Source organism: Pseudopipra pipra, chromosome 2 (genome assembly GCF_036250125.1).
Source record: "Pseudopipra pipra isolate bDixPip1 chromosome 2, bDixPip1.hap1, whole genome shotgun sequence".
Lineage (NCBI taxonomy): Eukaryota > Metazoa > Chordata > Aves > Passeriformes > Pipridae > Pseudopipra > Pseudopipra pipra.
The window spans coordinates 99,669,109-99,681,841 of NC_087550.1; the positions used below are offsets into that span (position 1 = coordinate 99,669,109).

The following is a 12,733-nucleotide window of genomic DNA, read 5'->3' on the forward strand; positions in this document are numbered from 1 at the left end:
ATTAAATGCCTCCCATCTTTCACAGGTATGCCACCACTGTGAATGTTTCAAGGCTTTCAAGATCTCTTTTCAGACCATCAGTTAAGCAAAGTCAAAGGATACAAGTGATCAGGACTTACCTCTTGGCCATCTTTGTCTCTGGTGTCTTCTGCATGGCCAGCTACTGTGGAGAGGAACTGCAGCAGCCGGTGTAGGGTATCGCAGTTACAAGGAGGTAGAAGATAAATGAGAAGCTGTAAGGTGCTTAGCTGTTCATCTGGCTCTAATACTAAGAGGGGAAAAAATATATTCTAAGAAAATCACTCCAACTAACCTAAAAGAAGAACAAATAGACTGTTCCAAGCCCTAGGGAAGGCATAAGAATAGCTTTGTTTAAGGATCATTTCCCTTAGAACGTCAGAAGAAAAAGAGAAAACTTGAAGGAAATATCAAAAGTGCAACAACTACTATTATGAGATTTTTGCCTTGGTTGATAAACATTTCACTCACAAATTCAGAGGAACTTTTCTCTTTCTATAAGAGAGCAAAATCCATGTTGCACACTCCATTGCTGCAACTGGACTCCAAAATTCTGCTTACTTTTCTATTTACTCCATTCATTTAAGTACAGCTCCTGGTATATACAGTAGCTGCCAAGCATCCCAGTCAGGTTTCAATATAGCCATTTTTAATCAGTTTTCTTACAATTTTGCATCTTACAGAGGTCCTGGGAGATTGGAAAAGCAAGTAGAGATATAAAGGATATTCTTGCAAACACCACCACTCGAACCTCAATGGTAGCCAGTAAGACAAGACAGAGGCAGGATCTCACAGAAAGATTCTGAAGAACACAAACCGAGCAGCAGCTGAAGCTTGAAGGGTCCAACTTTACTTTTTCCTAAATTTGTGAGAGTCTGCACTCAGGCAACACATCGTACTTAACATGATGCCTTTAAGGACCATTAACAATGAAGAAACTTGACTATTTTAAGCTAGGATGGAATTTTGGTCAGTGAACAGCTCTAAAAATTTTAAGATACTGGGATTCAAACTGGAGTCTGTGATCAGGTACTGCTGAACCAATGACAGGGTCAGATTTTAATAGATAACATGAATCACATCCTATATACAAATGCAAAAATATGTATGAGTGAAATAGTTGCTGTTCTAGTTTTCTGGATTACACTTACACAGTATGAACACAAAGGAAAAACCTCAGTAAATTTATACTAAAGGATATACTATAATATTTATATTATATACAATATTATATATATGACATACACTATAGTATAGTATATTATATATAGTATAGTATATTAGAATATACTATATTGTTTATAATACATTATACAAATATTTGGAGCAAATCAAGGCTAAAGCCTTAAATGCACAGAATGAAAGAAGATGATTAGTAGAGATAAAAGAATTCAATCAGGTTAGTTTTTCAAAATTGGTAAATAAAGATGCTGCAGAGCTCACAGACAGTATTGATGAAAGGTGTATAAAGTTCTCTGGTGAGAAGCGGGTCAGGCATGTCACGCAGAAATTCCTTTAACAAAGCAGCAACATCATGAATGCTGTGCTCTTCATCTAATACAACATCGATGCCTCGGTCAAACTCTTCACGTAACTGGAAAAGAACATGACAGAAAACCACAGTCACTTACTGTCCCAATTAATACATCCCAACATAGAAAATCTTTTAAGAAGTAGATTTACTAATTTTCACTTTTGAGTTTGGGCATGACTAGTTTTTGGTAAGGTCAAAGATATAATTCATGTCTAATTGTTGTTTATTTCATGATACATGACTTAAGGTTTGTACTAGACTGTAATAAAATATAGTTTTTTCTTTCCAGCTAATATATGACACTCTTACATGAAAAAATGTGCCCAAGTATAATTTTTGCAGAAATGCAAGGTTCATATCAAAGGCAGAAACCAGAGAGAATAAGGAAAATTGAAAGAAAGGCTTTCTTATACCACCTTATTGCATTATCCCTAGAACCAGAAAAACTAAAATTGCATTTCATAACATTTACAATTTTGTACAAAAACATTAATAATAAGATAATGTTAATATCCACCAAACTCACATTTCTCTTATGATTTAAGACTCTATGTAAGGATAGCAGCAAGCAGACAGGTTTACTCAAACAGCACGGAATTCGTCCACATACACCTTGTTTTGCCTTTTAATTTAGTTATATTCACTAAGTGATCATTATTACAGAGTTAACATTACAAGGTATTGCTACTTTTTTTCCAGCTACGGTCCTCAGACAAATTCCATTTAATTCAAAGGCATCATGCTTCCAAAAGGCAGAAGAAATTCCTCTCCCACATCCAAGATACCTTATGAAGAGATAAAAGCCTGCCCTTCTGGAGAGATTTCCCAGCACCAAGAGCAGAATGCTTTCCTCAGGTTGACAGCTCCACTTTTTACTCTCTTTTCATTTTGAAAAGAGTCAAGATGTTTTAAAACTATTTCCTAGAGAAAATTCATACCTTTGCTAACATTATGAGGTATCACAATCTATCTTCTCAGAGAGTAATTACAGCTAAACCTTACTAAAAAAGGAAATTTAAGGTATCAGATTTCTTTACCAGGAATATTACAGACATACCAAAAAGAGGAAAGAAGCTAAGTCACAAGCAAACTATGTGCCTGTGATAATTTGTGGCAAATCCTGACCACGTGCAAATCTATCTTGAGTGTGTACAGCATGAAAATCCTGTGTTTTCAGTTGAAATTGTCTTTCATAATGGCTGTGAAAGTCTGAAAACCACAGCCTCCATTCTAATTTATTAGGATTACTTTTAACATTATTCATATCAGTCATTACTAATAATGAATAATTATTCTACTAAGACCAGAATATGTTCTTTATCTGGTATTATGCTTCCCCCTGCTGATTTGTGGTCAAAGATTTTTCAGTGCCAACTTGAGGACTTCATTCCTGGCTCGATTCTCCTCTCCAGACTGGTGGCAAATGCAGAACATCTCCATGGAGCACCATGAATTACCTCAATCCAGAAGATTTCTTCTGCATTTACTGCCCAAAAGCAACTGAGGAAACAGCACTGCATCAGGAATTCAGAGTTCCCAAATAGCTGTCTAAATCATAAACTGCTGTTACAGCCTTGAATATGGCATTTCTGGTATCTAATGAGGCCTATAGAGATGTCCTACGCAGCACAATATCAGATAAGCTTTGGTGAGACATGGTCACATTTCAGGCCCAGGTACCACGGCTGTTTAAAGTGTGTATTTTTAAGTTTAAACTTTAGGTCTCTCAGACTCCACTCAGAGGGAATACTTTCAGACTTCTGGAAGATACTTATGTTGAACTACAGCATCCACTGGAGCTTATGATATGAGAGATGAGGACATCCATGCTGGGAGAGGGGATGGGAGAGCAGAGCTCCAGCCATGTCACTCTGCAACCTCAGGGTTGAAGCTGCCACCAAGTCACCAGGCCCAGCATCGAGGGCTGCCCACCCTAACCTTGGCAAGAACACTCTGCTCAAGCATCTGTATCATTTCTGGGCACAACATGGTACCTGGCATCCCAATGCACCAGACCTACCACCTTGAGTCAACACGAGCTCAGGCATCTTTGTCCTACACCCCACTGAACGTGAAGGAGGAGGTTTGTAATAGGTGCACTTGTTCTAGATTTTCTCTTCCTTATGTATTTATTGCAATAAACTACAGTGGAAACATTACATTTTCTAACTGGGAAAGGAAGGAAAACAAAAATATGCTTACTTTCTAGACAAGGAAAACTAATGAACAGCTGCAAAAGCACACCAAAATCTGAGTCCTGGGTTTGGCTTTCCGTGGTTCAGAAAATGAGTGGAATTTTAATTGAATCCAGACTTTCCCACGTGTTCATGTTGACAGCATTTATTATTGTAACTGCAAGGGCCAAGCTGATGCTTCCTTGTTGTTTAATAAAATATATCAGTTTATGTAGTTCAATAAATTAGTCAGTGTAATAGAACACATAGATACCCAAATCTTTTTATTTCCTCACCTTTTGAAAGCACAAGAAAAATTGGTGGAAGTCATTGATGTTCAAAGTAAAGCTTAGTTCACAAGTAAATGATAGAAGCTCTCTGCTTCCAGAGGTATGATGCAATTGTACTCACCCCTATATGATAATATATGTTTTGACATTAAAGCTTGCAAGGCAACTTCAATACTTTATCTAGTTCAGTGCTGACCTAACAACTGCCTCTGCAGACCATGAATGTTTTTAGCTTGGTGTTACACCAGCCACTCAACAACAGAAACTGCTAGAGAATAAGCTACAAACCAGCAGGCTATACTGTCCTACCAGCCAAAATCAATTCAGTTTAGCTACTCAAGGTAACTTGACAGAGCGACAAAACATTACACTGTTTTTGCAACAAAGTACTTCTGGGATCAGATGCAGTCAAGCTTTCTTTTGCTTTTTTTTTCTGTTTGATGCTTTTTGTCTTATACTTCCTGGGAGGGGTATTTTTCTGTAATGTTTTATCCCTTCCTTAAACATCACACAAACATTAATTACTATTTCTTACTGCTCTAACTCAATGTATTCCCAACTTCTGGAAATAACAATGCAATATCTAGGGGTAAGGTAACACCCACTTCTGACTTTGTCTCTGAAACCTAATTGTACACCACCTTTGATTTTTCATCATTTGGTTGAAAAAAAGACTTGGAAGGACCTGCTCTGACCTTCAAGTTTAGCAGGGGTAAAGAGAGGTGACATTTAGGAGTAGCAATCTGAGGGTCAAAGAGATTGTTCTGTACTTGCATGTTTTCTCATACCGTGAGTTTTCCAAAAAAGATTTACAGTTTGAGTTTACTTTGGGAGCTTCAGCTGTTTCCGAGATGAAATGAACAGCCAAGTTGTTTTTTTTTTTTCCCTACAGTGTAACCTTTGGAAAATTTCATCACTGTGGTCTGTTTGGATCTTCAACCCTGTGATACTTTTGCAGAGCAAAACATAACAGACTGTTAACCTGCTGAGAACCTGACAAGGATTTCACCAGATGTAAAAGATACTGGAAATGGCCTGTTATGAGCCATCAGAAAAACAAGTCACTGATCCAGAAACCCTGAATTTCACCAGGTGATGGATAGGGAGGAAATCACAACAAATGGAATCGGATTTGTTTGTATCGTAGCTGGAAGGAAAACCGTATCGTAGAAGGAAAACCATATCCATATCCACTCACCTGTCGTACTCTCTTTTTTGAGCTTCCAACTCTGAATATTCCTACTGTCTGGAGACCTGCAAGTGTAGCACATCATAGAACTGTTTTATCATTAAATTTTCTCCTGACAATTGCATTCAACCCAAGTAATCCGAACTATATGTGTACTTAAAAGAATAATAAAAAAACTAGTAACATATTTCTCTACAAACTTGTACTTACCAGGCTGAGGCAAGACTCAGTTGTGATTAAGAAGCCATCCACTGTGGTTTTTAAGGACCTCACCTAATCTGCAAAATGGTATCTCTGTGACATTTCTTGTGATGCCATTTTGGTAGTGCCACTGCTGCTGCATGAGGAACAGAGGTATGCAGAGAGTGAGGCACTGCTCAGGGTTTGGAGGTGGCACTTCCAGGACTGTCATCCAAGGGAACAGGTTATAAAATAACTAAATGTGTGAGCATTGAGCTGTGTCTTTGGATACAGGAAGCAGTTGGTGTTTGGGGTTACTCACTGGCTCTATAGTGCCTGTCAAGACAAAGTTGAGTTTCCTTCAAAGGGACATAAATAGGGCACTCAGGCAGACTATGAGAGGCAAGAACTCTACGTGGGAGTTGTACAGTTTATAGGGTAGGAACAGTTTTTATACAGAGGGAAAGCTATAAAGAAGCAAAGTGCAGAAGTGTGCCATTTAGACTTAAAGTGATTTGGAATGGGTGTTGCCTGCTGTTCCATAAGAAATTAGTTCAAACCTTCATCTAGCTCTGTAGATACCACCAGAGTATCAAACAAACAATAACATGGTTATCAAATGGACATACTTTGCAGACTAACGGGACCAGAAAAATTTGAGAGTAAATGCTACCCTAGAGGTGACATGGCCTTTAGCAATGGCAATGTGAGTGGAAATTTTAGAGCCTTAAGGAGCTGTATACTTAATATAATTTTACAGAGTTATACATTTTTGCAAAAAGGATGAAATTATCTATAAGCTACACTTATAACGAAGGGATGTGTCACTTTGCAATGGTGTTTGGAGTTGCAGATTTTCATCAGAGAAATTCAGACAGGATTCTGCTTTCTTGTTTTTAGTCTCAACATGACACATCACTTCAGATCTTCTGTCTTTGATTAACAGAATATTACACTGATGGAATACCATTTAGTAAACCTAGAGACATTAGCAGGGAATCATCCTAGATGGAGATACACACATTGGGCAAAACCCACAGGCTGGTTATCAGTCCCTGCAAAGACATACAGTATTTGTTCTACACTTGACTCCTACAGGGAGTCAAGCTTTACATCTCTGAGACATGATGCCAGGAAAGACAGGTAAGGTGAACAAGGACAGGAGCTGTTATGGCTAAAAACATAACCATTTTTTGTCATATAATGTTCAAAATTATCGTTTAAAGCATTTATCAGAAAATGCTGATGATTTGTTGCTGAAAAATCAGCCTAAAGGCTTTAGAAATCAGAAAGGCTTAAGAATCAGAAACTTGGTCCATCATGTAGCCTTGAATAATGTTCCTACAGGATTCTTGCTAGAACTGGAAGTCCTCTATGATCCCAGTGAGCAAACAGTGATGTCCATCTTTTGCAATCTTTAAATTTCTCTAAGTCGTTCAGTCGCAATGACTGTCTTGTGGACAGCAGATTAAATTGAAAAATGAAGAACATCACTATTTGCCTCAAATTATATCATATTATTGTGTTGTGGGGTACTATACTGCACTCTTAGACAATGAACTCATAATAAATTTCCTTTAAGAGAAAACTTCCATGTAAAGCAAATATTTTAGTAAAGAGTGTTGTACAGAAAAGAATCATTGTTATGACAGTGGGTTAAGGGGATCAAAAAAATTATCACAGATGATCAAGTGACATAAAATCACAATATCCAAATGATACTCAGCTGAATGGCTTTTTTGGCTGACTCAGATACTTTTATGTTCTCCAGACTCAGCTATCCTTGCTTAAAGGGATGCAAGTCATTCATCTCAACCTTAATCATCCAACACTTATTCATCAGCCATGGTATCTAATCTCTGTAAAAGACTAACAGTGACTATCTTTTGCAGCAACACAGTTTTCAATTACAAATTATGAAAGCTCAGCATTGTTGTTTAAATTGCAGTCCCTCATCTGCAAAAGCCTTTCATTCAGAATCAGTAAATTATTTCTTTCTGGTGAAATTAGGCATCAAATGCATCATTTGGTGTTGCAGTCACCATTATTTTATGGTTTGTTTATTATCTGACCATGTGATAACTCTGTCTTGCTGCAGCCAAGTTATTTCAATTCTCATTAAAAAACTTCACAAGACTAAGATAGTTTGGCAGAGATGCTAAACAGATACCTTGACTGACTATTGTTTCTGCATTACATAAAGCTGTGGGAGGTTCGTGTCTGGACAACCATGAAGACATGAGAAGAATATTGGCAGGAGTCTGTAACTCCCTTTGGAGAGAGCAGGCCTGAGCCTTAGGGTGGTCAGCAGGAATCAAGTCAGAGACAAACTGAGTAGTCAGACTTCAAGCCTTGTAGAGAACAGGAAAAAGCTTCTTGAAGCTTAATATATATTTAGCATGGGATTTTTTCTTTTTCTGTCTTCAAATATCAGAAGTCTTGCACTGTAGTATAAACAGTTCATTTAGCTCTCACACCATAAGATCCACTGGTTGTGAAGAATGACTCCAGACTGACTGGCACATTTCAAACTTTTATTCTCAAGGTATAGGTAAACCTGTGGGGTGTGAAGAGTCGTTCCTGCAGAGCTGAGCACCCCAATAAAAGATGAGTGACCTCCAAGAAAATCTCTATCCCCACACTCTATGGGTCAGTTTCCAAGCTTGTAGCACAGAGCCCTAGTTAGGGAATTTATCATCTAAGTACGAGACAAGTAAGTCTCACACTGTAAGTGAGACTATCTTTAGCAAGAGGCAAAATAGGAGGGAAAGTGTCTAACTTTCAAAGATGACCTTGCAATTGGAAGCATATAGTTTCTTCTTAAAATGTGCATTTATTTATGTTATAGTAAAAATACATCTGCCCCTCCTGGGAAAACAAAATATTCTTACCATGCTTTTCCAAGTGCTGGCAGCAACTATCTACAAGCCGGGGAACCTGCCTGTAAATAGGGTTCAGGCTTAGTTTCTTATCTCTTGCCTTTTCTTTCTTGCTCTGGGCTTCTGCTGGCAAAGACAGCTGTAGAGCCTCCAACAATCGTGACTGATTGTCATCAAGATCTGTAATAGAGTCCACAGACATCGCACCCTGTAAAATACACACACATGAATAATCAGTATGGCTGGAGAAATATAAATGTCATAGGACCTCATCTAACAAAGAATTTGCCTACCTGCATTTTAAACAAACTAATACGAAAATATAATTTGCTACAAAGTTTTTATAAATTAATGAAGTTATAATACCAGTGTAATGGATGGGAAAATCACAATGGTACCATGCTATTCCTAACATATTACAAGAAATACAAATTAAGATATTGGAAAACCTAAGTGCTTTCCACTCATTCGCTACATCTTTTTACTGTTATAAACCTGCACATACTGCAGGACAAGGGTGAATCATGGTCTGTGTGTGTACATCAGCAGTACCATATTTACGTGCATGGAGACAAATACACATTTTTAAACCTGATTCCCTACTTCTTCTGTAGCTTGGACCATTGTATCAGTGAAACTCATGCAAACAGATTTAAAACTATACACTATATACAGTCAAGAGTTAATATCACAAATACATACAGCTGTGGAGTTTGAATTAATCCCACATTATCACAGAACAAAGACACACCAGAGAAGCAGAGGGGTAATATTCTTTAGATAATTCTACTTCATGTATCTTCATATTTCAAAATCATTAAAATTCCAATGAAAGCTTTGAAAGCTATGTTTGGATTACAGCAAGGCACAGAAGTTCAAGCAGTCTGTAAAGGAAAAAGCAGTACAAGCAGCAGGAGGTTTATGGCATGTTTCAATGTTCACACTTGAAAAACAAGTGGTTTTTTTTTTCAAACCACAAGATTACTGTCACTTCAAAATTACCAATTTCCTCAACTGTTATTAAACTTATCAGGCAGAAACATTTTAGAGGACATATAGGCTTACAAACAATAATAAAACAAAAAGAAAATTTTTGGGTTTTATTCCTATTAAAAATATGTTGTAAAGTTTTTTCTTTCTTTCCAAAACACAGCACAAACTTTACAGTAACATAAAAAGTACTGTACAGGGATCCAGTGTGTCATGTAAAGAAGAAAATGTAAATTCCTACTCAAAACTTTGCTGACAACTATAGTTTCTTAAAAGCACACTGTTCTGATGACAGGTATTTTATAGACTGCTAGTTAGATCTCAATGTGTATTATATGAGAACATTACAGCAGCCTGCAAGGGAATTTCAAGCTCTAGAAGTATTTTCTTCCATCAGCCCAGCCAACCAAACTTTACAAATATTTCCAACTCATAAAAAGTCCAATGAGATTTCAAATTCATTAAAAATTTCTAGTTTGTAATGTCTTTTCAAAAAAACCCATTTAACTTACCAGGTATAATTATGTTTCTTATAACTCATGGAAGACATATAAATAAAGCACAGTGAAGTTTTGGGGTTTTTTACCCACATTTTTATATACAATTACTAGACCCTTTAGAATGCAACTTTTGACGTTTATTTCTGATGTCTCTCAAAAGTACATCTGCTTGATTCCCTTTACCATTTCCTGCCAAATGGAAACAAAAACAAACAAACAAGCAAACAAAAACCTGAAACCAAACAAGAAACTCTGGCTAGGATCCATGTGTGTTAAATTCCAACTGAACGATTTTTTGATTTTGTTTTTAATAGTTTGGCATTCCAGACATCAAGTTAATTGATTGACACTGAAAATCCTAACAACGCCCTGACCGCTGCAGCTCCCAAGCAGATCCTATATGACACATGCCTTCCTTTATACCCTGCCTTAACTGGTCCTCTCCTGTCTGCAAAGCATCCTCATCTCATGAATCATTATTATCACAGAGTCACTTAAGTCGGATTCAGATCCCTAAAATAGATGTAAATACAGTCAGTTCACCGTTGTCCTTGGGCATTTTATCAAACTTGTGGATTAACTGGAGCTAGCTTTAAGAAGGGTGACCTTAAGTTCAGTGACTGAAGTACAGCAATGCTTGGCAATACCAAGTCCAGGCCAGCTCTGATTTTGAACTTCAAAGTGTACAGGAAAACACTACCAACATATTCCATGGATCCAGCTCAAACTCAGCTAGACCTATTCGTTCGGGCTCAGACAGATATAGGACAGCTGAGGAACAACGGAGGAGACTGTGCTCACTGCTGCCCACTACTCCAGGACTAATAACACATACACAGTGATACTTGGACTGCAGTGCCCAACAACAGAAGAAAAACGAGTTCCATCTGCTAGGCATTACCTGTGTACATAATGGATACCAGTCCCTGCTCCCCCATGACAAGCTCAAAATCTAAATAAGCTGGGCAAGTCTTAAGCTAAACGCACAGAAACACAAAGGAAAGTGAAATTTAAAGAGAAGATGGAAAGAGCAAAAAGAAAATCAAGGCCAGAGGAATAGGTGTTCAATGAAGGTCAGATGAAACTTTTCTTTACCATTTTACTTTTTTAGGGTTTTAGAAGGCTTTTCTCTTTTGAAAAGATGAGCAACATTAGAGTATGCACGGGATGCATTTCAATTCCATACGTTACGCTATTTCAGTAGTAAAGCAGTATGACTGAACTCCTCATACTTAAATTCTGGTTGTATTATATATATAAAGTATTAACAGGGAGTCAGAATTCTCTACAATAGGCACACAGAAAGTGCTTTGATGATAACCAGGGCCTGAACTTCCAACCGCTGGGTAAAAATCATACACAGAAAATGCAGCAACAGTGATTTCTGTCAAACTCTTGGAGGAGACAGAACCACAGCACTCATACCACGAGCTCTGCAGCCAGTATTACTTTATATCTCTTATTGAAAGTCTCAGCTGAGTGTTTGAAGACTCACTGGAATACACAAAGTGAATGACACAGTAGCAAATAAGTGAATGGTACAGTGATAAGCAATCCCTCACATTTAAGTCAGAGAGAACTGCACTCCAGGTGTCTGTGCAGCATTTGTGTGATAAACCAGTTGTAACAGTTGCATGTACTAATGAATAATTTTCAAATTTTTTTGTAAGCATTTGTCTTCCTACACTTGAAAATAAACAGTGCAATAGCGCTCAAGAGATAAAAGGTAAGTGCAGGCTTCCTTACCATGCCCTAAAAAACCTCAAGAGAGAAGAGTAAGTACACTGATAAGCAGAATTCTAAAGGCTAAAGACAGGCAAGATATGGCACATGAGTTGATATTAATGTTAAATAATTGACAATTCACAACGTACATTACCTGTATTCCCAACAGAAAATGCCAGCTCCCTCCTGTCACACTGTCCACCTTAGTCTACCTTACTTCTCCGTAGGTGAACCATGTGTTACTGCATTCTCATGGCTATGGACTAAAGGCTCCATTTCAACACTGTGAAAGCTGCAATCCTGGCATTAACAAACAAAAAAAACCCCAAAACCAAACAGACAAAGCCCCCCCCAGCCCCCCTCCAAAAAAAAAACTCCAAACAAAAAAAAGCAAAACTCTCCCTTTGCTTCTAGGAACTTGGTCCTGATGGATCTCTATCCTTTAGATGTACCGAAGGATCACATTCCTTCTGCTTCCTGGCTGGTCAAATGCATGTCAGAGATCTTATCACACTTGAAAAGAACAGCAGACGACCCATATCTGGACATATGAATTATTTTTTACTCAGGTTCTGAAGCCAAGGGGTGTATATGGTGAACTTCTATTTTTTGTCACTGACTACGCCAAATTCTGAAAGAAGTTCATGGGTTTCCCTTCACACTTAGTTCAAATGTGCTTTGCCCTTTTGTGTGAACACAACTGCCTGTTCATGTGGTTTGCACAGATCAAGAGATGTGCATTAATGCATATATTAGAGTGCAAACATCATGTTTTCAGCTATTTGCAGACAGCATATAGACACTTCTAGCTTCAGCTGGCAGCTAGAGTGAACAAAGAGCCTCATGATCTGTCTTCTATCTTCTCTTAATTTGCAATTTACTCCAGTTCTATCCCTCTTAATACTCTGAAGAGCCCTACACGGCATTTCCCTGAATCAGGTTTTATCCTAACGATGAAAGAAGGTGAGGTTCCTAAGAAGATCTTTTATTTTCCAGAGTCTGTTCTTATACCCCAAATTGTTGCTTAGATTTCTTAAAAGGGGTTTAATTTAAAGTATTTTATTATGCTTTTTTTTTCCTCCCTCCATTGCAAATGAAATCAAAAAGCAATAAATGTTAGAACCTCCATTTCACGGTAGCAAAGGAAAAAGATTTACTGCTGTTACTGTACTACTGGAAAGTTCAGAGAGTAAAATTTACTTACAAGGAACAGAATCACGCTAACAAATGGTCAACTAGGCACCTATCTTACAT

At 37.7% G+C, this 12,733-nt stretch overlaps 1 protein-coding gene across 7 annotated transcripts in view; it reads right to left on the minus strand.

Moving 5' to 3' along the window:
- ARHGAP6 (Rho GTPase activating protein 6) overlaps positions 1-12,733 on the minus strand; it is a 321,243-nt gene that overhangs the window by 19,578 nt on the left and 288,932 nt on the right. For all 7 annotated transcript variants that reach the window (XM_064646597.1, XM_064646598.1, XM_064646603.1 and 4 more), the window contains 4 exons: positions 8,277-8,472; positions 5,215-5,270; positions 1,462-1,612; positions 120-268 (listed from right to left, as the gene is read on the minus strand). In XM_064646597.1, coding sequence (XP_064502667.1) covers positions 120-268; positions 1,462-1,612; positions 5,215-5,270; positions 8,277-8,472 — 552 coding nt within the window. The remainder of the gene's footprint in view (positions 1-119; positions 269-1,461; positions 1,613-5,214; positions 5,271-8,276; positions 8,473-12,733) is intronic.